Source organism: Simochromis diagramma, unplaced genomic scaffold (genome assembly GCF_900408965.1).
Source record: "Simochromis diagramma unplaced genomic scaffold, fSimDia1.1 OVJJ01000419.1, whole genome shotgun sequence".
NCBI lineage: Eukaryota > Metazoa > Chordata > Actinopteri > Cichliformes > Cichlidae > Simochromis > Simochromis diagramma.
Genome location: NW_024387244.1, coordinates 2,384,380 through 2,411,087, shown reverse-complemented (window position 1 = coordinate 2,411,087; position 26,708 = coordinate 2,384,380). Strand labels below are relative to the sequence as shown.

The 26,708-nt window shown below is 39.5% G+C and overlaps 2 protein-coding genes across 5 annotated transcripts; both read left to right on the top strand.

The window, feature by feature from the left end:
- Nucleotides 1–339: 339 nt before the first annotated feature.
- LOC120747078 (growth hormone-releasing hormone receptor-like) lies at nucleotides 340–10,519 on the top strand (the record flags this gene model as incomplete). The annotated part of the gene is made up of 10 exons (XM_040052689.1): nucleotides 340–456; nucleotides 1,282–1,385; nucleotides 2,274–2,406; nucleotides 2,588–2,741; nucleotides 4,113–4,173; nucleotides 4,469–4,538; nucleotides 4,879–4,970; nucleotides 5,688–5,817; nucleotides 6,117–6,158; nucleotides 8,549–10,519. Coding segments are annotated over 10 exons (1,005 nt in total), but the record flags the coding sequence as incomplete, so codon positions are not given.
- A 759-nt stretch (nucleotides 10,520–11,278) lies between these two features.
- On the top strand, nucleotides 11,279–25,724 carry LOC120747306 (fibrillin-2-like). 4 transcript variants are annotated; one of them, XM_040053083.1, is made up of 23 exons: nucleotides 11,282–11,683; nucleotides 11,894–12,008; nucleotides 12,120–12,251; nucleotides 12,344–12,410; nucleotides 12,538–12,714; nucleotides 13,155–13,280; nucleotides 13,424–13,564; nucleotides 13,732–13,857; nucleotides 14,584–14,706; nucleotides 14,882–15,004; nucleotides 15,100–15,222; nucleotides 16,757–16,879; nucleotides 17,193–17,315; nucleotides 17,687–17,812; nucleotides 19,077–19,205; nucleotides 19,312–19,404; nucleotides 19,590–19,685; nucleotides 19,954–20,049; nucleotides 20,231–20,326; nucleotides 21,867–21,968; nucleotides 22,046–22,151; nucleotides 23,873–23,989; nucleotides 24,325–25,724. In XM_040053083.1, the coding sequence occupies exons 3-23, from the start codon at nucleotides 12,129–12,131 to the stop codon at nucleotides 24,401–24,403; spliced, it is 2,415 nt and encodes an 804-aa protein (XP_039909017.1). In that variant the 5' UTR covers nucleotides 11,282–11,683; nucleotides 11,894–12,008; nucleotides 12,120–12,128; the 3' UTR covers nucleotides 24,404–25,724. The 4 variants fall into 4 exon arrangements, with proteins under 4 accessions (XP_039909020.1, XP_039909017.1, XP_039909019.1 ...); XM_040053085.1 differs by lacking the exon at nucleotides 11,894–12,008 and having other exon boundaries at nucleotides 11,283–11,683; nucleotides 12,541–12,714; XM_040053082.1 differs by lacking the exon at nucleotides 11,894–12,008 and having other exon boundaries at nucleotides 11,283–11,683.
- The last annotated feature ends 984 nt before the right edge of the window (nucleotides 25,725–26,708 follow it).

The following is a 26,708-nucleotide window of genomic DNA, read 5'->3' as shown; positions in this document are numbered from 1 at the left end:
GATTTCACCAGATTAGCTTGTTTTAACTAGGCTTCAACAGAACTACGCACGTATCAGGATATGGTCAAATGAAACTGCGATGCAATAATGCAGATGTTTGTATTGCAGTTTTGGTGTTTTCAGAATTGTCATGCTCCTGATTACCACTGCACACAAGCTACAGTTGAGAATGTCAGTTTTGCAGATGAAGTCTAGATGATGAGTCAGGGGGGTCAGCACTAAAGTAAGAAATTTTATGACAATCCACGAGAACTTTTCTGACATTTCAGTCTGCATCAAAATATCACACATAAACCCTGATTATTACTAAAGTCAGTCTCAGCATTGCACAACTGACTCTTGAGCTCACATCTTTCGTCTTTAGGGTCAGTGAGCCGAAACTGTACAAGTGGAGGTTGGTCGAGGCCGTTCCCACCATACCATGTTGCCTGCAATGTGGATGATGACATTCCCGAGGTGAGAGTTGCTGAAGCGAGGCAGCTAGGGATGTCAGACTGAGGAATGTGAGACTAGATTGGGAGCACAGAGGTCAGGCAGAAAATTAGAAACAGGAGGAGAAGCACCAGGAACAAAGAGGCAACCAACAGCAATAAAGGGGAAACAAAACAGAAGGACAGAAATGCACCTGTGGAAATAAACAAAAAAAGCTAGCAAAATTATTAACATATTCCATGTTTCAGGACACATTTGGGACTGTAGTTGAACCACTGTGCCTGTTCCTATTTTTGCTTCTTTGGGAGATTCAGGTACAGCTAACACATGATAGTTGGCTGTATGAAAAATCATACAAATATAAAACACTTTTGCAGAATGAGTGGGTCTAATTTGACCCGTTGCATAATAGCTCACAAAGAGAGCATGAAGTCTTTTCTTTTGGAAAGATTCCATATTTGAATGCTAAAAAGAGCATATTTTTGTATTATTATTATTATTGTTATTTAAAAAAGACGTCTTAAATGTTCCAAATAGCTGAAGTAGAACATTAGTAATTAAATGTGACAGTGTATTGTAATTTAAGTAGCTTTTTTCATAGTAGATTTAGCTATGTGCTTAGCCCACTCCTCTTTCTGCCATTAGGCTAAGACACAAAATATGGAAAGCTTTCTTGCAGTTATTCCACCAGTCATCTCCCTCAGTGCAGTTTAGTCTCAATCTTGCCTGTACATTTAGACTCATTTTAAGACATTACATTCATTTTGATGCCTGAATCATTGTGAAAAGCTTGATATTTGAGTTATAATTTCCTTTCATTCAAAAATCTTCATTTCATCCTGCTTCCAGACGGAGGAGTCTTACTTTGCCTCAGTGAAGCTCATATACACCATTGGCTACAGCATCTCTCTAGTGGTGTTGGCTGTTGCTGTGTTGATCCTGCTACTCTTCAGGTATAAACCGAAAATACTGATTTTTATTTCGCTTTTTGTCAGTAAAAAGCACATTTTGGGTGACATAAGCAATGGAATAAACAGCTCGAAATTCAGATGAACTGCTTTACAAAGGATGCAACTCGGGGGTGGGGGTTCACAGAACAATAAAGTGGGATTGCTGATGAGTTCAGGGCACTCTCTTCAAGTCTGGGTTTATGAAAACTTTTACCAGTGCCTGATACTCATCGACACTCACACAGCACATGGCAGTTTTGCAACTCTGCCACGTCTTTGTGTCCCCATTTGGAATTAGATCTGATGGAATGTGTAAGAGATAAGGGAGTTGGGAAATTTACACTCTTTGTAGGATTTAGATTACACAGCTGATAACACTGTGATGTCTGTACAGTACATGTGGTGCCATAAAAGGCTCGTGTTGCATGAAAACTGGAAACAGATGAAATAACCTTCCTGGCTCTTTCCACATTTAAATAAGCCCACCGACCAACACCTATCTGTTTTGTAGGCCTGACCACGTCCCTTAGTCTCCTCACCAAGTCTGTAACCAAATGCCAAGACAGCGTTTTGAAAACTTGTGCACCAGCTCTGTGGGTTACAGTTTGTTTTTTCCTCTTTCCAGCTGATTGTTTATGAATCTAATCTGATTGCCAGTAAATTGCTTCACAAACAAGATCACTGGCATCAGTTACGTCTCTGTCTCTTTTTTACTTTTGTTCTCTGCCACTCACATTTTTCTTTGTTCACTGATCAAAACTATGAACTAAAACCACAGACTGCGCCAGTTTGCACAGTTGTAGAAATGTGATGTTTTTGCATTTGCTGTTCATGATACAGTACAATGCAAAATCTCGTATTGGTTATAAATGTATTCCTGCTCTTTTACAGGAAACTGCGTTGTGCCAGGAACTTTATTCACATCCAGCTCTTTCTTACGTTCATCCTGAAAGCTGTGGCGGTGTTTATAAAGGATGCTACTCTGTTCTCAAGCGACGACACCAACCACTGCACCCTTTCCACAGTAAGATAATGATGCTCGGGACAAGTGCTTCTTGTTTGTATTAAGAAATTCCTCTGGGTGCATTTCCCTGATCTCATGTATTTATGCATAATCACATATTGCTTATGCACGCCTTACCACACTAATTCCTCCTTACACTTTGCTCCCTGTCCTTTCCCCTCTTCTTGTTCTTTCTGGTCAGTTTGCCTGTAAAGCCTCTGTGGTCTTCTGTCACTACTGTGTAATGGCAAACTTTTTTTGGCTCCTGGTGGAGGCACTTTACCTCAGTTCCCTGCTGCTCTCCTCTTTCTATCATAGCCGCCGATGCCTGTGGGGCTTCAGCTTGCTGGGATGGGGTGAGGACCTTGACATACAATTTCCCCAACATTTGCTACGTTGAGCCGCCTACCAAATTAAAGAACATGGCCCTACTTTGCAATATCTCAGATTTAACAATAGTGAGAAGACATGTATGATAACATTAGAATTTTCCAAAAATTACAGTTTTATAACTCATCTTTTTTAGAGATACTGTAAAACACTTTAGAGAAAGAATCGGGTTAAAAAAAGTTTTACAATACTGTGAAAAGTTTTGAGCAATAAGTCTTCAAAAGGCTTGAAGATACCAAATATTACCTTTCGAGCTTGTTAGAACTCAGATTTGGCCTGAATTACCTTTTGTTCCGTTTGTGTTTGCATGTTTCAGTAAATTACTCCACCTGTTTGTACTGTTGTATGTGTGTTTTTAAACGAAGAAAATACATGAATACAAACAGGAATCTGAAAAAAATCCCTGTTTTTTGTTGCTCTTTTTGGATTGAACAAATACTGGCAGTGGGCATTTTCAATTTTTAACTCCATCAAACTTGCAGGTAGTTTGGAGCATTTATTTCATTTTGGAAAACTTCTGCCTCGTGCTGTCATTTTTTCCCAGTTAATATTCAAGTGTCTGTGAATAAAGCATAGCAAATACCAAAATAACATTTTTACCTTTTACTTTCCCATTGGGATTTTATTTGGATCACACCTAAAGTGCTGATTAGCAAAGTTTCACAGCAGCCTTCAAGGTCAAAAAGAACCAGAAACGGTAACATCAGCCAACATGTGCATATTATTATAACAGCTAAAAAGTTTCCTGGTTCAGTGGCATGTGCAGCATTGATCTATATTAACCTCCTAATACCTGGCGTCCACATATGTGGACATCACATTTTGGGTTATTTAGACCAAAATACTCAATTTTGCTCTACAAGGGCCTGATATCCACTTACGAGGACATTGTACTGCTACTGTTGAAATTTTAAATGAATATCCTCATAAGTGGCTCTCATTTTTCTTAGAAACAAAAATTAGGTAAAAAAAAATCCTGGTAATTCTTTGGGACCTGATGAATGTAAATACAATCAGCCCAAATATCAAAGAGAAATTAAAAATGCATGCTGTTCGGGTCTTAGGAGGTTAACGTTTATATTGATAATTTATTAGATCTGCTATAGATTGAATGTACCTGCCTCTCACACTATGAGATCTTGGATAGAATTATGTGGGTTCATTGTACTTACTGTAAGTAATTCATTTACATTTTGTTCTTTCTGCATGGTGCAGATATTAGGAAAATTGATACTCGTCCAATCAGTTCACACACTGGTAGCTTCCTAACTCTGATTCAGCCATTTTCGTGTGTAATGATTGCATCTCACTGACACTAGTTTTGATTTCTGTAACAGGTGTGCCGGTGCTCTTCATAGTCCTGTGGATTGGATCCAGGGTGTATTTTGAGGACACAGAGTTTGTATAAACTTGAATTACAGCTTCTATAACCACAATCATTATTATTTCTCATAAGCAGCAATAGGTGAAATGCTAAATTGTGCTAAATTAATGAAAATGATGCATATAAACGCATTAGAGGGGAATGTGAACGTGAGTCTGCTGTACATAATATTGTAAGTGCATTTACATGGATAATTTGCATTAATTTTGTACTCAGCAGTAATTGTCGGGTGTTATTTTTAGGACGTCGATTAAATTTACTGCATGCGATGCTTGAAGAAATCTTCTAAAGTGCACATTTCTTGCACAGATGTTGGGACATCAATGAGGACTCACCCTATTGGTGGATCATCAAGGGGCCGATTGTTGTCTCTATAGCGGTAAATGCCCCCATTCTTCTGAAACAAAAAAATTATGATGAATTTTTTAATTATGCACTGATTAGAGATTATTACGTAGATGATTTGTTTACCTTCTTTTTAGAGACAGCCTCTGAGAAAGGACTGGGATGAACTTCTTTTGTGCCATTAGAGTAGAGTGCAAAAATTGGCACCACACCAGCCTAAGTTAATTATACGCTTGGCTGCTCATATTGTTGCCATGACATTCAATAATCATGTTGCTGAAAGCAGCATTTGATGTAATACTTGTTACAGTTTTTAAAATTTTTATTATTAGTAGTAGTATTGATTTTTGCATTCTTGCTTTTTCTTTCAACAGGTCAATTTTATGCTCTTCATGAACATCATCAGAATTCTAATACAAAAGCTCAATCCACGTCTGATCCAGTTCAATAACTCCTCTCAGTACAGGTAATCCTTTAGGTGCAGACACAGTTGTAGACAAAGGGAACTCGGCCGTGATACAGAATCTCATATTTTAGTCATTATTGCATTTTGAACACAGAAACGATCAAATTCATCTCGTTTCTGATACAAGACGTGTTTATCTTCAATTGGCAAACGTTTTCAGACATTTTGAAATACTTTTCTTCACTCACTGGTACTTTTTTACTCTGATAGTTACCGTTTGATGCTGAGAACATTGCAAGTTGTGCCAAAAATTAAAAACTATTGTAGGTCATGAATAATTCAGTAATTCAGTCTGGCCACGTCTGCAGTTCCGCTTACCAAGAGGCTCATTAGAATTTCTAATTGAAATAGACTCACTAATTGACTGAAAATGTTCAGGCACATCACGTAAATCCGGATCTCATAAAAGAAATACCATAGGTACAGTAAGTTAAATGATGCTTGACTTAATTGCACCAGTTAAGTTCACATGTTCCCCGACACATAAAGACATTATCTCTGCAGCTACATTTTAATAGCCCTATTTGAAATCATGCCCCCGCTGCTTACCTTTCCTCTTGTAAAGAGAGGCTGCATACAGAATGACGCACACAAAGACAAAGATCATCTTGATTGGCATCTGATCATTACTGTGTCTGCATGCATGATGATATCAGGTGCAGCATTCAAATGAGGTACGTACAAGCAGACTCTTTTTCCTTTGCTTTTGTGCAACAGGCGCCTGACTAAATCCACCCTCCTCCTCATCCCTTTGTTTGGAACTCACTACATGTTCTTCAATTTTCTGCCCGACTACTTCAATATTAACCTGCGCCTTTGTATCGAGCTCTGTATGGGGTCCTTCCAGGTACACACATGGATTGCATCAACACTAATGGCACATACTGTACATGCTGTACCATAGTCTCTTCAGCATCCTGTGATAATCCTTCATGTTAACTTGGCTTCCACTGTTTGAGCATTATGGGTGTGAGACAGCATCTCGACCACATTAGATCTTTGTGTTGCAGGCCTAGAATTGAAAGTCAGTTTGGTTATTAGATCTGCTTCACTTTCTGTCCTTTTAGGCAGCATGTTCCATGTATTAATGAAAGTGTCACTTATTATTATCTTAAATGTTAATGATTAAACCCATCTCTTTCACAGGGGCTTCTTGTGGCCATTCTGTATTGCTTTCTAAATCAAGAGGTCAGTACACAAACCACACTACTCTAAAGTGTTCAGAAAATTGCACACACAATTTACACACACTGTGGTGCATAATTAGCCTTCACGTGAGACTCATACACATCAGCCACAATGCGCAAAACTGTCCCATGGTGTCTCAGAAGCATAGTATTATTGTTATTCTAGAAGCATGGGTCACATTTAGCGCAACCTCAAAGAGGCTCAGTTATATTGAGATGAGGAACGTTTGGAGGCCAAGTCAGCACCTTGAACTCTCTCGTGTTCCTGAAACGATTCCTGAACAGTTTTTTGCACTGCGACGGAGCATTTTCACTGGCTGAAAGAGCCCAATGCCATCAGGGAATAGTGCTGCCGTGGAGAAGTGTGACAGATGGTCTGCCACAATATTTAGGCATGTCATGCATGACAAAGGAACATGGGGAGTTTCCCAGCAGAACATTGCTTGTCTGTTTCTCACAATGTATCTGGCAGGTCATGGCTCATATAGTCAGCAAGCTGTTATGTGCTATGTATCCACTAGACCCCTATCATACCCATCATTAAGATTTTGAGCAGTTTGTGCTAAAGTAGCTGCTGTGTGGCAAGGCTTTGCTCCCCAGGCGCTTCAGTGAGCATTTTAATATTGTGGCTAATCTGTATTCCAGCAGGAGGTAACTGGTTTAGAGTTGTCAGTGCTAAAAATGCAAAAAATATTTTCCACTTCTCTTCCCAGCATTGCATAAGGAAAGGACCCAGCACGCTTATGTAACTGGCAAGATTAATGTAAGGCCAGCCTCCAAAAAACTGGGGGCAGAAGCAGACAGTGTACACTATATGACTCACATGCTTTAGAGACACGAGAAACACGTTAGAGAATGGTCATGAGAATTATTTCATTTAATGTACTATTTGTATGATTACCTATGCTTTAATTGTTTCACTGATACGCAGAATGAATGCACTGATTCTCAGCAAGAAATATATAAATATATACATATATAAAACACTGTGTTTAGCTTTCATCTGTCAACAGTGAGGTGATTCTTGTTTCACTTTTAAAGTATAAAAGAAATAGTCTGACATTTTGCTAAATATAGATGTTTGTCTTCTACAACTTTTTTCTTCATTGGTTACTAAGAAAATTGATACAAGTTGCACCTCTGTTATATAAAACTACTGCAACCCTATCTTATCCTTGCACTAATTTAAAAACGTAATTTAATATTCTAGTTCATTTAACTTTGTTTAGTTCTGCAAAAATGTAAGTGTAGAAGCGAAAAATTCAGAATTATTTTTACTCCAAGCGGTTTGGTTACCTGCCTCTCCTTGCCAGCAGTAGGTTGGCATATAACACTCCATAATGATGCAAACTGCAATCAGACTTGTGTTTTTGTTTTTGTTTTTGTTAATCATTAAACACATGGGATATAAAAAATGCTGTAGTCAGGGTTTGCCAAGCTAGCTGGTACCTAGTCACTGTGGCTCAGCGATTGCTGGTTGTAGGCATATATTTAACCAGAATAAACAGATATCTTTATATGAATATGCAGAACCTGTAGGCACTGAACATGATTTCCATTTGTAGTGCACATGCCATCAAAGCTTGCAGGTAAAAGGCTTGATGGAGACTAAATGAGGGATTGCTTTTGCCAAAATGCACTCAAGCCATCGGCATTGTCTGATGTCAATTAAGCTTTTGTCTTGGCTCGGATATTCATGAGCACTGCCAACCACAAAAATGGTTGTTGTAATAAGAGGCTAAGTCAAAATACCAGATTATGGGTTCCCAGTTTGCCATATAGTGCTTAACAAATTTATTATACCAACTGTCATAAAAAAAATAAAGGAAAATATTTTATAAATATGTGAAAAACTTGCGTAAAACAAGACATTATGTTATGTATAACAAATTGAATGCACATTTTTATACCCAAATATGGACTTCTATGAGAGACCGAGCACAACAGTCAAACACTAAAACGTATTTTCCCAATCAGGAATGCAAGTAATTAACTTTAATTTGGCATCTCAATAAAAAATAGTGTGCTTTACTTTTTTTCAGCTATTTTTTTTTTTGTTGTTGTTGTAAAGCTGTAAATTTGAAAATTCACGGTTAACTAAAATGAAACTACAATGAAAACCATTAAGAATTTCAAAGAGCTTACAGATACTTGTGATTAACCTTTACAGAAACATAAAAGATGATTTTGGTTATGACCATTACTATTAGTTTAGGGCGGCTTTGGCATAAACCTTACATTGAGTGGTGGTCTAAGCACTGCACATGTATCAAAAGGCTTTGAAAACAAATAAATGAATTTCCCAAAATGTCAAGCTATTGCTCTTACCATAATGATACAATCTAAACACTGATTTAAACAGATATCTATGCCTGTGTGTTTGCTTGATAGGTCCAGAAAGAGGTCCACATGCAGTGGTTGAGGTGGCAGGAAAGGAGTTACGGGGTAGTGTCTCCCGCTCCGAAAGGCAGTCAGATGGACACGCCTTTCTAGAAGCCCGAGATGCTTTTTGCTCCTTCCTGCAGAACCTTTGCTGAGTATTTGCAGAGAATTGCTTCTGTGCACATCATAATTTCTAACGAGCTGTACGTAGCACACACAATAAAAAGAGGTTGTCGAACATGCATCAGTGAAGCCGGGGCCTGGAAGTCATTTCAAACTGATTCACTGACTGTTCTCCTTCAGTCAGATTGAATGAACTGGGGTGAACTATCAAAAGGAGAATAATTCTGAAATCCCTTGACATTTTACACATCCTACAAGCGAGCCTGTCAGTTTCCATCTGCATTTCCCAAAGGGCACTATGACAACTGAATTAGAATTTGAAACATCCCTGGAGGCATCAAAGGTCAAATTAAAGAATAATAATTTTGCATAGCCCATCAATTACGTAACCATCAGTTAGCAAGTCATTAGGTGTTGTTGTTGTTTTTATTAACCAAGAAACTACATATTATGATTAGCATTTGCATTTTAGATGCTTAAATAAGACCAAGTATATTGAAATCTGATAGCCTGCAGGACACTACATATGAAGCTGTAGCCTGCTGCCAGCTGACGCACACATGACTCACCTCTTTAATCACTCAAATGACAATTAAAATGTCTTCTTCTTAATGGCTTTCTTATTGTTCATTGGTATTTAAATATTATTCGGCACATAGGGGAGAGGTATTGTACAAGTTATGATTATTTCTTTGGTTTTTTGCCTCTTTCTTTTATGTATTCACTCGGCCTGTTTTTATTTAAGAATGAAAACCTGCACACTCAACCTTAAATGGCACGTCGTTGAAACGCACTACTCTGCAGACTTTGAAGGTTAAAGTTAATGCAGCATGTTGTGTTCTGCCAAGTTGTTCAGTCAGCCAAAGTGAACAAATGATCTGCATCTCCACTGCCATCTGCTATCAGCACAAAAATGTGAAAAAAGCCTTTTTTTAAATATAATGTTTAACTTCACATGCTAATGTATTGTCGAGTGCTTTCACCTACATGCTAAAAGAATAATATTAATACTGCACAAATAAATATGCTTTTTGCATCTTGTTTAGTGAAAAAAAAATCAAATGTAAGATAAAAACATAATAATTACCGCTACTTTTCATGCCTGCAATGTGTACATTTTATTTTATGTAAATTAGCTCTTATCCTTGACGTGAATGTATAAACTGTGAGACTGTTCCTTTATCACCACCTCTTACTTACTGTTTCAACTGAGCCTCTTTCTGTGATCTTTTAAAACCTTGTACCATGTCTGACTTCTGTAGGTTACAGCATAAACACTTTTACTCTGTGTAATTATGACTCTGCAATTTCTTTCATAATGACAGAAAACATCTGCTGCCAGCTACAAAATGTTTTAACACTTTTACGCCACTGCAAAGATGATGGGGTACCCACTTGCTTAAATACTTAAATAATTAAATCTGCTTTGCAGTGTAGCTTGTATCACCTTTATTCTAACATAGCCATTAAAATGTGTAGAAGTATGTGTTCAGTTCACATGCGGGTGGAGAAGTGAATCAACAGAAACCATTAGAAAAATTCTGATGGTTTCCAGTTGGGAGAAACAATTCAAATAATCATGACCCATTAGAGGTTTCACATTATCACAGGCTGTATTGTGTTTGCTTTGATGGTTTCCATTATTTCAACTACATACAAAAGATGCAGTCCTTTCTACGCAGTGGGAATGGGTCCCAAATAATGGACTTTGATCCAAACACAGTTACAGCATCCTTGAGCAATTTAATTAATTTAATTTCACTAGCTGGGACTACATCCTCACTTGGCAGCATTTCCTGTAGATAATGTATTGTGAATTAAGGCTGCAGTGTAGTAATGGCTTTAGAGAAGACTTGACTGGGCAGAAGCCTATGGGCTAATGAAAGGTGAATGAACAGAAAAGGGGAGGGACACAAAAAAAGAGAACAAACATTGTAGCGCAGGAGGGTCATATGTAGACAGAGAACCAGAAGGGGGGTGTATGAGGGGTGGTCCAGATAAGTTGTCTCCAATTATCGATATATAGAGATTTCTTTTAATAGAAAACACGACAGTTTTCTATTTAAAAAAAAAAAAAAAGTTAAAATATTATTTTAAAGTAACACCAAGAGCGAACAAAGTAAGAAACTAGGAGACAGTTTCTGTGATTCGTTAGATTCACCCTTTATTAAAGTGACTACTGAAGCAGGAACATAAAGGTTTTCTTTATCATGTCTGTCTGTCACTCACAGGAGAGACATTAAAGTAGTAGGTCTGATGTGAGCTACAAGATGAGCTCTGTAAAAATACATTTTTTAAAAAGCTGTGACTGAAATGTGCACAGAAAAAAAAAAGAAAAAAGCTTTATGGGAAAAATAACAATGAGTCAGTGAAATTCAGAGAACTGTGATTTTTGAGGGTTTTTTTTCACTCAATATCCTGAAGGAAAAGGTTTTTTTAAGGGGGGGTCTGTGCTTCACTCTCCTGTGAGGTGCAGGGTGCAGTGGCCTATGTGGAATGCCCTGTAGGGGGTATTTTTTTACAGTTATGCCAAATGATTAGACCCCTTGAGAACCCCACTTATCACAGTCCCAAGTTATCACAGAACTATTTCTAAACCATCTGATATTTGCGGTTGAGCTTTCATCTTTCGCTCTGATCAGTCTGATTCTACTTTGGCGTGTTTGTATGAACCGCCCAGGGAAGCTGAGCTGCAAGGATTTGGCCTCCCTTGTTCCGGGGCTCGTTTATGACATCCACGCCAGGGTTTAAAGCAGGGCCACCTAGACACAGCCTCCAGGCCAGCCTTTTGCTGCCTGTTTGCGGTGATTTGGGATTTGTGGAATGGGAAGTGCAGAGCTCCGGGACAGGATGTGGAGTCACTGCAGGATCGTACAGCCCCCCTATTCTTGACAGAGCTGGCGTGCGTCTGCATGAGCACCTCGTCTCTGCAGAAGATCCACTGTAGAACCGGATCGCTTTGTGGCCTCTGGAAACCTCAGTGTTCCCGAGCCCTCTACTTAAGAGTAAATCTAAACCCAGGTACGTCGATTTACGCGACTTCTACGCATCTTTTGCTTCGCACCACCTCACAGAAACAGTTAGTCCCGCATTTGTTTTTATCGCCTTCTTTTAGCTGTTCTCGCAAAGAGTTTCGGGATAATACAGAAACTTATCTTCTCAGTTAAATTAGGCACATTTCAGTGTGATCTGTGGGTGAAACTGCAGTTGATGTAAGTCTCTTTTGTTCAGTGCAGACAGCCTCGGGGGTTAACTTAATAACAGAGTGCTCTTTCCCCCCCTCATGCTGTTGTTTTGCCTGCCCGGACATGCACTGTGTGTCTGTGTGCCTCTGTGTTTTCAATAGGTGAGCACCTTTACAGTAACTATGAAATGCTCTGTGTCATTTTATCTATTTTTAAACTCTGGTTTATTGATGGCTGAGTAACCTCATCTTCTCCTCTTCCTCTCCACACAGATTCAGGTGATGGCTCACCTCTGGACTCTCCTGTCAGCAGGCCTGCTGCTGATGTCTGTGGCTGAACCTCTGAGCAGCCCTCAGGAAAATGACAACAAGTTAGTGAAACACACAGTGTTCACTAAGAGCCAGGCAAGTGGTTTAGGAAGGCTTCTTACATGTATGTTAGTCTGACAGCATCAGACTATAAATAAATCTCAGTTTGTTGCCTTTTCCTGCTGCAGACCCAGGTGAACGAGAGTGCATTCAGAAATGTCAGTGAACCAACACCAAGCCACACACCTACAACCTGTGAGTTTTTTGGGGTTTTTTTTGGTCATTTTGTCTTTTGTTGTGTTTATTTTTTCTCTCTTTTGTTGTGCTGTGTCTTACATTTCAGCATTTCCTTTCAGCAGCTCCCTCTTTTTCTTTGCATTAGCAGCTCCTTTGACCACCACAACTTCCCCAAACTCTAGCCTTGCTCCACAGTGTCCAGGAAACCAGCTGATGCATGAGAGCAGCAATGTCTGCATCTGTCCATCCATCATGGTAAAGGATGGTGACAACTGTACTTGCCCCAAGGGCTTCACCTTGGAAGGAGCAGCCGAGTGTAAAGGTAAGAAGTGATCAAAACTGGGAAAGTGCTTTTTGTAGAACTGGAAAATCACAAAAAAAATAAAAATGCTTTTGACACCTTTTAGTTTTTAACATTTACAGCAATGCAACACAACATAAAGGTACGCTACGTTACATGAGCCCCGTGAACAAAATTGCACGCAGGCTCATTTAGCCTCTCTTGGAAAATATTAATGTGTATTAGTATCACGGTTGTGTTTAAACTTTTAACTGTACTGCGCAAATTTTCAGAAGCAAGTGTGAGTAATGAGAAACAAGCTACCAGTTGATCTAGCTGCAGTATAATTTATTTACAAAACTTTAGCATTTAATATTTCAGAGCTGTGTTATATATTATTCATATATTTTTGTCAGCTTGACATCACCATGTAAAACTGCAGGTGTCTGAGTTAGATTAAGCGTATTATCTCTGTTGGACAGATGTTGATGAGTGCGAAGGAGAGAGACCAGGACCATGTGACCTCCGTGCCAGCTGCATTAATAACCCCGGCTCTTACTCGTGTAGCTGTCTCCGTGGTTACCTGATGGGTTCTGACGGGTGCCAGGGTTCGTCAACCTCTGTGTGTGTTTTTCTATTTGTGTGTGTGTTTGTGGGGAAAAAAAGAAATGTCCGATGCAGGTTTTCAGAAATTTTTCACAGCGCCTCTTTAGTATGATCATAATTTACGTGTTTCTTATGGGTCTTGCAGATGTTGACGAGTGCGCTTTGGCCGCTGTGACAGGCCTGCAGGCCTGTCAAGGCGAGGCTGAGTGCAAAAACACACCTGGCTCCTTCACCTGTTCGTGCCATGAGGGATATGTAATGGCTACAAATGGGCGAGGCTGTGTAGGTGAGGTTAATGTTGAAGTCTGGTGTGCGTTTTGATAAAATATGCATGTACATCCAAATGTATATCAGCATAAAATACAGGCTGACACGCTACATCGTGACTTAAATGATTGCATCTGTTAAACTTGGCCATTTATCTTACAATTTATTGGTGTTACTCCTCTGTAGATGTGGATGAGTGCGGCTTTGAGGAGCTGTGTCGCCGCGAGCTGGGAAATGTGTGCGTTAACACTCCTGGCAGCTTTTCATGCCAGTGCCAGCTGGGCTTCAGAGCAGAGACTGCTGCCTGTGTCGGTAAATCATTAAACATCACCACGACTGAAAAAGGCCGATGTCCAGATTTGATCTGGTGTTTTGAATTTTTAACATACTTCATTTGAGTTTCTGCAAAGTAAGAACTTTGTCTGACAGAAAGAAATGCTTTGCAGCAAGATACAGCTTCAATCTGCTGCTTTGCCTGCTTATATATGCTCCTGTCCCTCTTTCACCCTCACGTTAAAGGCTGATTTCCTCTTTTGTTCTGTAAAGAACAAAAAAAAAAGTCTGTTCACTTACTTTTCGACTTCTTTGCGCCCCTGTGTCCTCCAGCACATCCTCTGTGTGCCAAGGCATGATGTGCTTTCTGTGCCTGCTTTTCATGGCTTAAATTTTCATAGTAACATCTGCGCTGTGCTTGATTATGTACTATGATTTTACCACTACTGTCAGAAAGTAGCAATGTTAAATGGACTAAAGGGAATTAAAAGAAGAAAAAGAAAAAAAAAAATCTATTACCACAGCTTCCCAAAGTGGTTCAGTGACAGTTATTTAAAACAAGGTTGTTGACATGAAAATGACTTCGTACCTTTATTGCTTGCCAGTAAATTAAGGGAGTGCTTTGCAGGAATTAAATTTCCTTTTCTCTAGATGAAATAATTTTTAATTGCAAATTGCGTCAGCAATGCATAGAAGAAGAAGTCATATGTTGTATCCATATGTCACTAAACTATTCTGTCCTTTTGTCTCTGTCATCTGTCCCAGATGTGGATGAATGTATAGAGAGTCCCGTGGCGTGTGATGGACGGAGCGTATGTGAGAACACGCTTGGGAGCTACGAGTGTGTTTGTCGACCGGGTTACCGGGGAAACGGCACACACTGTGAAGGTAAGCAATTAGTGCTGACGTCCCTCCGTGGAAAACTCTGTTTCCTGTGGACGGGGTCAGCTTCCTTGTGTGCGCGTGTTTTAATGCTTGCTGTTATCCCTTCCATTAAAATTATCCCAAGTGGTAGTACAAGCTTCACTGAATAGAAATGAACCGGCTCTCTGTCTGTCTTCAGATGAGAATGAGTGTGTATCTGGTGGTCACACGTGTGACGCCAACGCTCGGTGCGGTAACATCATCGGGTCGTATTTCTGTCAGTGTTACCAGGGCTTCAACGGCGATGGACACTCTTGTTTTGGTGGGTAAGGGGTGGGTGTGTGTGTTTGTTGTTACCCACTTGTATCATGTAAGCATTACTTTCTCTGTATGAGCATTACATGTGCTTGTTTACAGACATTGATGAGTGTGTTGTGAACAATGGTCGCTGTGAACACAACTGCACCAATGAGCCAGGAAGCTACAGCTGCCAGTGTGCCTCGGGTTACCAGCTGGACCCGGACAGACACAGCTGCACAGGTAAAAGGCAGGCTGTAGTAGGATGTTATTAAAGTAGGCATGAGTGAGCATGACTTTTTCTTATGTTCCTTTAAAAAAAAAAAAAAAAGTAGTTTGACTTTTTAGAAAATAGGCTTCTTAATTCTTGCTGTGGGTTAACAGTTGTACAACTTTTATTATTGTGAAATGTGTTCTATAAATAATCATAATCAACTCGTTTGTGGATCTACTGAAAAAGTAAGCACACCCTTAATGTAAATACTGGCCAATTCCTGAGATGTTATTCGTTAATGCACAGTGCCACATTTAGTAAAGATCAAACACACCATGTGTGCAAATGGCTAATACAAACTGTCAAGCACCATGGTGGATGGTGCTTGACAGTTGGTATACGTGAGTTGATGATTTAGGCTTGTTTTGCAGCCGCGGGACATGAGTCGACCTCACAGCTAAAGCTTGGCTCAAATTAGGTCGTGAAACAGGGCAATGATTCCAAGCAGAACAGCAAACCTACAACAATGGAGAGAAAAGGAGAGAATCGAGGTGCTGAAATGAAGTTATTGCTGCTAACAGCGGTTCTACAAGCTGCTGAATAATGACGTTTGCTTACTTTTTCATTTGACTGCATAGAGTCTTGTGAAAATTTTATTTGTCACATGATTGTGTCTACCTGTTCCCCTCTGCTTATTCTCTAAAGCTCCATATAATCCAAGTATTGGGTATATTGTTTGCATTAACTCTAAAATGTGGGCTTTGCTACTGTCAGAGGAGTTTATTTGTTATTGTGACCAAATGTAGTCCAGGACAAAATTCAGAAATTTAGGATGACCTCTGATGATGATGATGATATAACACAGTCCAAACCAAACAGATTAAGTGAACAAACGGGAATGGCAGCAGAAGCATGCAAAAAATAGATCGGGAACTACAGCTATGGATCAAGACCTCTGTTATTACTATTATTGTTATTATTGTACAGTCTGTATATGTCAAATCTGATGTCATACACATTTTTATTAGATCCTTGCATCATATTTTTGCTTGCAGTAAATGTATGAAATTGCTAAAGTGTCACAGTGCATGGCTGTGAGACCTTTAAACTGCCTTTATTATTGATGAGTGAAGTAAAACAAACTGCAGTCTAAAATGTGCTGCACCACCCACCATAACAGCCAATCAGATGGGCAGTACAGTAGTTAAAATGTAACCGTCCTCTTCATTTTAATTAGTTACACACAGTAACCATTAAATTGAAACCTAAACACAGTTGCTGTATTTCCTAGAGACGAGGTTCTAAGGTCAAGTCATAGTGCGGCTAGTCAACAGAGGGCAGCAGAGATCATCTCTGTGGGCTTCTGCATCATTCTCAAAAGACATAGCCATTGTTGCTCTCTCCATTCAGTCACTCTGCACTTAGCTGGTATTCCAGGTTTGTGCAATTTTGTGCTAATAGAATTTCAGATGTTTATTTCAAGTCTAAATGAGTCCTTGTGCTGAATCTATTTCATGTTTTGCCATGGCGCAAGAGTAATCTAAATGTTGCTGATCTCTCCAGATGTGGATGAGTGTGTGGGACTAAATGGGACTTGCGAGCACATTTGCATCAATACTCAGGGCTCTTTCCACTGCTCCTGCAGACCCGGCTACCAGCTGCATATTGATGGCCACACCTGCGTGGGTCAGTCGCTCTTAAACACTCACTGCTGTTTACCCAATCATTTTCGGTCATTTAAACATGCCAAGCATCAGTAGTAATCTGCCATGAACATGTCTTATCTCTTGCTAATTATTTTGGTGCATGTGATTCTGGTTTTTCTTGTGCATATTTTCTGTGCAGACACTCTGGAAGTAGTTGTCCTGAGGGCACATTTTGGAAAATTAGTGAGATGAGAAAGCCAGACTGTGAGGAATCTGTTGCATGCATAAGAGAGAGCTGTCCAAACATGATGTTTATGATCTGTGTGTTTCTGTGTGTGGGTTTGTGTACATAGACATCGATGAATGTAAACTCCAGAATGGCTGCTGTTCCCACACCTGCACTAATTCTCCAGGGGGACATACTTGCCATTGCCCCCCTCCTCTGCTGTTAGACATAGACAACCTAAACTGCAGGAGTAAGTTTGATTACAGAGTTGACATTACAGTCTTTTGTGTACAAAAATATATAATTATTTAAAAAAAAAAACAGAAGGTAGGCACTTCTTTCAAATCTGATTAAAAAAATCTTATTAAGAACTCTTGTCCTGGTGTTTTAACACAGATTTTTCATCAAGATCAAATCTTTCAATGTGACATGACACAGCTAAATATGTTTTTTCCTTCTGATCAGCAGTCAAAACATTGCTTCTTCTATCAAAAAGAAGAAGCATAGCACCAAATTTCCCATTTTAAAAGCTGAAATAGCAAGTTCACGCAGTCTTCTTTATTGTTCAGTATTTCTGTGTACCAAGCTAAAAATTATTATTATTTTTTTTTACCCAAAAAGATGCTACATCCTGTAAGCTGAGAAATGGTGGTTGTGACCATATGTGCACTGTAAGGGCTGAGGGCCATGTTCAGTGCAGCTGTCAAGCTGGCTGGCAATTGGACGAAGACGCGAGGAGCTGTGTGGGTGAGAGTTCATGTTCACTGCCAGCACTTTATTATTAGCTGAATCACATGGCGTTACTATCAGCAAACGCACTCTCGAAAGCACCAATTTGTTGCGATCTGGTTTGTGTGCACATTCCTCTGCGCCATATCCTTCTGGGTAATAAGAAAATGATGTCATTCACATAGATTACAATTTCAAGTTACTTACTTTTCAAGTTACTTATCAAGTCAAAATTTTGAGAAAGATTTTGAGTTATGGAAACAGGCTTCCATAGTTATGAGATCGTATCAGTGCAACAAGCCCTGATAGCCTTTTTCATATAACGCCTAATATCAAAATAATAATTAAAATGACTTTACCATCTCTTGAATCCAGCAGAAATACACTCACCAGCCACTTTATTGGGTACACCTCTTTAACTGCCCATTAATGCAAATATCTAAGTGCTTCTAGGCATGTAGACCAAAGACTGTATAAGACATTTTTTACATTCACGGATGCAAACGTGGTCAAGACAACCTGCTAAAGTTCAAACTGAGCATCAGAATGAGGATGAAAGGTGATTTAAATTACTTTGAACATGGCATGGTTGTTGGTGCCAGACAGACTGGTCTGAGGGTTTCTTAAGCACATCCATGGCTGGGGTTTGCAGAGAAAGGTCTGAAAAAGAGAAAGAGGGTGAGAGTTCTCTTGGCAGTAAAAATGCCACGTTGATAACAAAGGTCAGAGGAGAATGGCCAGACGGCTTTAAACTAATTGAAAGACACCAGTAACTGAAATAACCACTTGTTACAACCAAAGTATGCAGACGAGCATCTTTGAACAAACAACGTGTAACCTTGAAGCAGATGGGCTACGACAGCAGGGCATCACTCTGCCACTCCTGTCAGCTGACAACAGGAAACTGAAGCATGCCAGTTGAGACCCAAAATCTCTGAGGAACGTTTTCAGCACCTTGTTGAATCTGTGCTTTGAAGAATTAAGGCAAAACCCAGTACTAGCAAAAGTGGCTGATGACTGTAGATTATCCAGACAGCAATTTTGAAAAGGCTAAAGAGCCAGAGAGGCTTTCAGAGATTAGATCGGCTGCATGCGCCATGTGATTTCTTTTCATGAAGCTATTCATAAAAAAGGAAATTTGATAGTTTGATAGTCTGTTATGGACTAACGACTCCCTTGAATGAATACAGAGGCAGGCATGCCTCACTTAGCCAACCATAAATTAAGCAACTGTCACGTAGGTTTAATGTTTAATTGCCCTCCTTCTGTCTTCTGTCATGAGATGTGAACGAGTGTGAGGACTTCACTAATGGAGGCTGCGAGCAGCTGTGTGTGAACCATCCTGGTGGGTTTAACTGCGCCTGCAAGGAGGGCTATATAGTTAGAAAAGATGACCCCACCAAGTGCCAGCGTGAGTCAAACATAATCTTATGTAGTGTTAAGGACTTTTTAAAAATCTAAAAATAGATTTATTTCAATTCCTTCACTTATCTTTATTAGCCTCTCTGCCTTTCCAGCTGTGTGCGACCCCCCTTGTCAGAACTATGGAGTGTGTGTTGCCCCGAACATTTGCGACTGTCCTCCAGGCTATCCTGGAGTGGGCTGCTCAGGTACAATAAACGTTACACATAATATATATATAATTAAAATGTTTTTTCACAGGAATATAGACTGTGCAGATTAAATTAAAGTTAATTTGTGTCTCTTTTTTGTGCACCTTTCGGTGTGCTTTGAGGTTAGTATAAGGTTTTAATGCAAAGAGGAGTATTATAGCCCTTTTCGTTGCATGTTTCAGCCATGTGCTCCCCTCCCTGCGCTCATGGAGGTACCTGTATGCGCTGGAACGAGTGTTTGTGTCGTCGCGGCTGGACAGGAGCAGGCTGCCACACAGGTACACTGCTTTTGGGGATCAGGGGGACAGGTGTTACATCAAATAAATAGAGTGGACAGTGTTTAGAAGCACTGTTTACATCAATGTGTTGCCCAGAAAATGCTTTTATAAGATGTTCTGCACTCACCTAAGACAAAGAGGCACTGGTACATATATCCATGCATGTATAAATGCATGTGCACAGGTGACGTGTGTGTCACAATGCCATTTTCTTCTGGATTCGACATCTTGATTGTTAGCTTTGACTTTTCTTCGTGTCTCTTCTCAGCTGTGTGTGAGTTTCCTTGTGCCAACGGTGGTCACTGTGTGGGACCTGACACCTGCCAGTGTCCCTCTGACTACACTGGCCCCCAGTGCCTCTTGCGTGAGTAACATAATACAATAAATTATCCCAGGTGTGTAGGCACCACCGAGATCTACCCATCCACCTGCCTCCAAACAGTTTCTGGTAAAATATGGGCTATAGGATGGCAGAAAAACAAAAAAAGCATGAAGACATTTTTCTGCACAGACTGCGTGTTACTATATTATTTTGCATTTTGTAGCCCTTTGCACTCCTGCCTGTCAAAATGGGGGAAGATGTGTGGACGTCAACAAATGCACATGTGTTGGTGGATGGCAAGGAGCTCGATGCCAGATAGGTGAGATCAGTCATTCTCTGTTACTGTATCTCTGTGTAGCTTTTCCTGCATAATTAAAATATATTCAGACTAAAATATGATCAAACCATGTTTACACAGTAAGTTACAAATGATCATGGATGTAATTTTAACAACCACTTGTGTTTATTTAAAAAAAAACAGTAATATAAAGCTTCTCATGTCTTCGGATTACTTTCCTCTATGCAGTGAGTGTGATTTGCTTCTGTGCAGCTGGAGGCTTTAGTGTGATATTGGATGTGAAATTAGATGTTGACACCAGTGGATGCAGCATGGTTTCCCGTGGTTTCTTCTTCTCCCTGTTGCTTGCTGTTTGTTTCCATTGTTGCACTACTCTGCTGTTGTTGTTGTCGTTGACCAAATAAGATGAGATGTTTTTCATTCGATGTGCTTATGGGTGGAGAGAAGCAATCATGTGACGTATTTCTGGACTCTTTCTCTTATATTTGAAACCAGACACCGACAAATATGCAGCGTTTATTGTTCCATCCTGTTTTGTCACCTGGCATTTCAGAGCAAATTCAGTAATTATTGAAAATCTTCACATTTTTCTTCTGTGTCAGTGGTGTAGAGCTAAGCCCTTCAATCATAACATGCGACGGTGTCTGCCAGTGCATAGCTTCATAATCAACACGTTTCTAATGTCCAGACTTTCATCTGGAGCTTTTATTTCTCCAATCAGTAACAGTGTTTTTAAGTGGGAAAATGTCATTACTGTCATGGTCTCTGTGTCTACCCGGCCAGCCCTGCAAGGCTACATGTGTTTTGGTTTTGCTCTCTCTCATCGCTCTGCCTGGGCGGAGCTCACTGAGAGCTTCTGCTTTTGGCCCGCGCACCTGCTTCTAATCATGCACCGGTGATTCATCATTAGGGCTGGTTATCGTCACTGATTTCTAGAATTGATTCGATTCCGATTCACAAGGTCCCGAATCGATTCGATCCACAATTCGATTCAATTTGATTTGATTCGGGGGAAATTTTGCCTCAGACAGTCAGAAATATCATAATTCAGATCATGCATCAGTACATTTCCAGATTTTTATATCTATAAAAAGAAAGCTGACATTTGTGAGACTTTATCAAAGGTGTGAGCATCACAGCAGATGCCTTTGTGTCAAAGTAGCTGAGGATAAAACACATGAAAATAAATATAAAAATATTCTGCAGTAGATCAAAATCGAAAGAAAACCATTAATCAACATATGAACATTACCTGATGCTGCTGAAGTGAAGCAGAGCAAAGTTACAGAGGTTTTAGAGACACAGCTGAGCGTTTTGCAATTTTGCATAATTTTAAAAAGTCACATATTCATTCCTACAAGAAAACACAGAATAAGTTGCTCCATACTTATAAGCGGAAACACCGTCCAGCCTTTTGTTCTTACACTGTTGTTGATAAATGTATGTTCTGCTCATTGTGTAATTTATAACTGCCCAAATCCTCTAAATAATCTATGCTCCATGTTTAATAAGAAGACTCAATGTGTTTGGATTTATGCATTCTTTTTTCTGTCTTGATCAGAGCCTGTTGTGTGCCAGAAACCTTGCATAAATGGTGGCGTGTGTGTGGGCCTCAACCGGTGCCGCTGTACCAAAGGTTTCACTGGAGAGCTCTGTGAACAAGGTTAGTCCATGAGTGTGGAAGAATGTGTACATATACAGTATGTGTACAAAGGATCATGCTGTGTGCTGTGTCTGCAGCGGTGACTACACCCTGTGTGCCACCCTGTCAACATGGAGGCACATGCAGCCCTCACAACACTTGTACCTGTCCCGAGGGCACTGCAGGCCTGCGCTGTGAGAGACTGTGAGTATCAGTAACTTCTACAGCATCCATACATAACATATCTCACAGAGTGAAGTGCTTTAATGGGGTGATATGGTACTATTAGGTCTTTAGGTAAGATAAGGTCTGATTATTCAAGACCTTGTGTTTTATGAGAAGGATTTTAAATTGAATTCTGGATTTAACAGGGAGCCAGCGAAGAGAAGCCATATGAGAGAAATTTGGTTCCTCTTCCTAGTCCCTGTCAGTACTCTTGCTACAGAATATTGTATCAACTGAAGGCTTTTCAGAGAGTTAATAAATCCATGGTCAGATGCAAGTCTACTGCAAGAAACTCAGACACAAAAGTACAGCATTGAAGTCACTGCAGTTTCCCCACATATTCACAGCTAATCGTAACACCGGATAGAGAAGCTGCTATTTTGATTAACAACAGAATTAATTTCTCTCACAAAACTACAATCACAGAAAGACCCAGAAAGAAGATGTGTACTCATCAGCATTTATATTGAAAACATTCACCTCACAATTGCTTATTTAATTGACCCCAATAAACATGATTCCTCATTTTCTGTCACGCGGATCCTCCAGTGTTATGGGCTCCTCTTCCAGCTTGTCTGTGCTATAACGTGATGCCACCAAATCACCTTCACACAAGCAATATTAAATGTCTTGGATTAACATTTCCCCCAAACTGTAAGCGCTGTTTAGCTTCAGTTAAAGTCTGTCATTCAAAGTGGTACAAGATGATTTACATTGTTGGTCAAACTTTCCTATTTTCCTTTACAAACAAAATATTAATCTTTCCTAAAATTAATTATTTTCAGTGGACCTAATTTGTCCAAACATAACCTGGTGCAAATTTCATAATTCGACATTATCAATATTCTTTTTGGAAAAACAAACCTCCTCATATAAAACTCAGCATTACAAAAAAATCGAAATCTCATCGAGGATTTGAAATCCCCAAATTTGAGTTTTACTAGCTTGCAAATTAGCCCCAAAACATCAATCAGTGCCTTGAAGTAATTAAACAATAATAAACACAACAAACCAACAGGACAAAACTAAAATCATATGCAAAAGAAAGTTTTCACAGGACTCTGTGAACACAGAAATAATAAAAAAAGTAGTAGCCTGGCCCTGTTAATCAAAGGCCTTTTGATTAACTGTTAATCAGCGTTACCAGCATTATTGTCTGGAGCATTCAGGCATGTGTTAACACATTGCCACAATCTTCCCAGGAGTTATAGAAATTCATACTGAGGTCAGTCTGTGCATTTCTCAGAGCTTTAATGGGTTGATACGGTACTATAAGGTCTTTAAATAAGATGGGGCCTGATTATTCAAGCCCTTAAAATTTATGAGAAGGATTTCTCACATAGAGAGAAATGTAACCCTCTTTATGTCTGTTTCTTCAAAAAGTACATGGCAGCACGGCTTAGGTTTGCAAAGTTGCATCTGAACAAACCAGAAAACCTTTGGAACAGTGTCCTTTTGACAGACGATTTCAAAATGGAAATATTTGGTGATAATGCACCACTTTTGACATAACAATCCCAGTATATCAGAACAAACACGTGATACTGTCAAGCACAGTGGTGGAGAGGTGACGATTTCACCATAAACTTCTCTGTGTACCAAAGTGTTCTTGGGTCAAATGTGAGGTCATCTGTTGTTCTCAAGTTTTTCAGGTACAGCACTTTACTGCAATACATGTCTTGTGCTTATTTGTGTCCTAGGACATGCCCAGTGGTCACTACAGTAGTGAGTATGGCTCGAGGGGTGAGGAAAGCATTTAGGGAAAGCTACGTTGACCGCTGTGGACCCTTCGGAGTTCAGCTTTGTACTAAATACAGGTAAGCTGTTTTTCCTCCTGGATTCTCCAACACTAATTCATGAAGTATCTGGCAGCAGTTGCAGCTTTTCCTAATCACAACATGGTTTAATTTCCTGTCAAAGAAATGAACTTTCAAGGACTTTACTGTCAGCTATTCTTTATGTAATTACTTTTGCACTTAACTGGATTAAATATGCTGTGAAAGTATTTTTAAAGCGTTTCCAATAACGCAATGAAAAGCGAGGCTTGACTGAGTTTAAGATGTGCAAATGATTTATATGTTAAAGGTTGTGTTAATCCAGTTTGATTAGAATACAATATCACACAGTTGTGTGATTGTGGTTGTGTTTTCAGGATAAACCAGGCACGTGTATACCTGCAGGCCTACAGGGTGGGCTACAAAATCCAGTGTCCACAGGGGAAGAGCAGATAAGCAGCGCTGGATACAGTGAAAGTGGTTTGTCATAAGAAAATGTCATCCTCCAGACAATCTTTAGGTCAACACAGGAAGATAGAAACGGACTGATGTAACATCATATGTAAAGTGCTGAGGGTGTTGCAGCTTCTCTGGGAGAAGTCTTACCTGATTATCAGCCTCTGTGTTGAAATTAAATTACACTTCTGTCATAAAGAAGGTTTATAATGTCTGTGAAATCATGTCAGCGATTGAATAAAAATGAGTTCACATCAACAAATATTTGAAGATTTCAAGCACGTAGATGTTCGAACGGGACAGTTTTTGAGTATTTCTGTAGTCATCTCAGAGTAGATCTCATGACAGCAGCAGTTTTATTGTAAGCCATGTTATCACTGTAGTACTGATAATCAACCTTTTATGAAATAAGCACAAGTTCAGTGTTTGAAATTCCTGTAAAACATTAATCAGCTTGAACGTATATTCAAACGAACCCAGTCACCTCCATGGATCGGTCACTACTCAGATAACATCCAGCTTGTTTTTTTTGTTTTGAGCTCTACTCATGTTTTTTTAATCTAGATTAACAATGATAGCAACATAAAAAATGCCTAAAGTGACAAATTCAAAATAAACTATTGCCTATATTACTGCTCCTTCTTTTGACAAAGGAAAGCATGTGTTTTATACTCCTAACTGATCAAAACTCCTAAAAAAATTATTAAATTAATGATTTTATTGGGATATCTGTGAAGTGTAGCAGAGGAAAGTGGAAAGTGGGGAGACGGCATAAACCCAGACGAGGAGTTCACCATTAACCTCTGTGTCTACCAAAGTATTTTAGAGTCAAATGTGAGGCTATCTGTCTGACAGATAAAGCTTGGCAGAAACTGGGTCATGCAACAGGACACTAATCTATAACAGAATGGCTATAAAAGGAAAGAATCAAGGTGTTGCAATGGCCTGGTCGATGTTAAGACCTGAACTTGACTGAATTGCTGGGGCAGGACAGATCTATGCATAAATGAATCCCTGCAAACTGAACTGAAGCAACACGGCTGGCCTCTGAGTGCTTTGACTGACAGCTGGGTCATCACAGACCCTCATGGTTGATTGCCACCTGCTAAGCTTGACCCTGCGAATATTGAACTGGACCTATCGACTGTGGTCTTGGTGCCTTTTAGTGTCTATTAGGGCAAGTAATAAGGCCTTCTGCAAGGAACAGCTCATCCAAGAAGTCTGTGCTCTATTCTGTTCCATGTAGATTCAGATTCAGTTTGCTAACAAAAGCAAGCTGAAGCTGCTTTAAATATGGCACTAAATATGGTCAATGTTTGTGTGGTTTTTTTTTTTTTAAAATATATTTTTATATTTGATCAAATCTTACAAAAATCTTGCAAAAAAAACCAAACAAACAAAAAAAGATTTGTTTTGAAAGTTTACATACAGATGCAAGTGATGATTATTGAAATATTCCATTAAAAGTAGTTAACATTTGACATTATCCACAAGAACTTTAACTGGATCGGCATTTGTGAGAGCATTTATGAATTTATCAAGGACTCTTTCTATGCAACAGAAAAGAATAGAATAGAATGCCTTTTATTGTCACTATACATACACATGTGCAATGAGATTCAGAGCAACTCCTACCCAGTACAGACATGTAGAAAAAAAAAGAGGGGGGGAAGGTGCACAGTTCTGCAGCACTATATAGACATCAACCGTTTCTGTGGCGCTATATACAAATATTAAAGAAATAAATAGGGTTATGTATTTACAGTGTGGGGTATTCCATGTAAATTAAATATTGCACAGTAATGATGGTAGTTTGCATAGTCTGTGTATAGAGGGAAGTCCTTGGGGGGTGAAACTGTTTTGTCAGTGCATGTGTGAGTTGAGGGCGGTTATTGCTTTAGGAAAGAAACTGTACTTGAGTCTGTCAGTGTTTCTCTTCAGCACTGTAGCCAGGCTGAAAAAAGTCAGAGCTCTGTTGAGCCAACCATCCCTTTAACGTTAGCTAGTAATGACTTCATGAACTTCACAAATAAAATTTTAATCATTAGAGAAAGAATTACCAATAATGATCCCACAGATGTAATATTATCTACAGCTACTCTTAGTACCATCGATGTTAAGTTAGACTCTTTTTCTCCAATTGATCTTTCTGAGTTAACTTCAATAATTACTTCCTCCAAACTATCAACGTGTCTTTTAGACCCCATTCCTACAAAACTGCTCAAAGAAGTCCTGCCATTATACAATGCTTCAATCTTAAATTGTCACGGTCCGGGGCAGCGGCCGTGTGGAGAGTGGAAGGAGG

Excerpts from the sequence above, each read along its gene's own strand:
- LOC120747306 (XM_040053083.1), top strand. The coding sequence starts at position 12,129 with ATGGCTCACCTCTGGACTCTCCTGTCAGCAGGCCTGCTGCTGATGTCT. Across the intron at positions 16,880-17,192 it reads TGATGGCCACACCTGCGTGG|ACATCGATGAATGTAAACTC; the intron begins GTCAGTCGCTCT and ends TTGTGTACATAG. Across the intron at positions 23,990-24,324 it reads CAGCTTTGTACTAAATACAG|GATAAACCAGGCACGTGTAT; the intron begins GTAAGCTGTTTT and ends TTGTGTTTTCAG.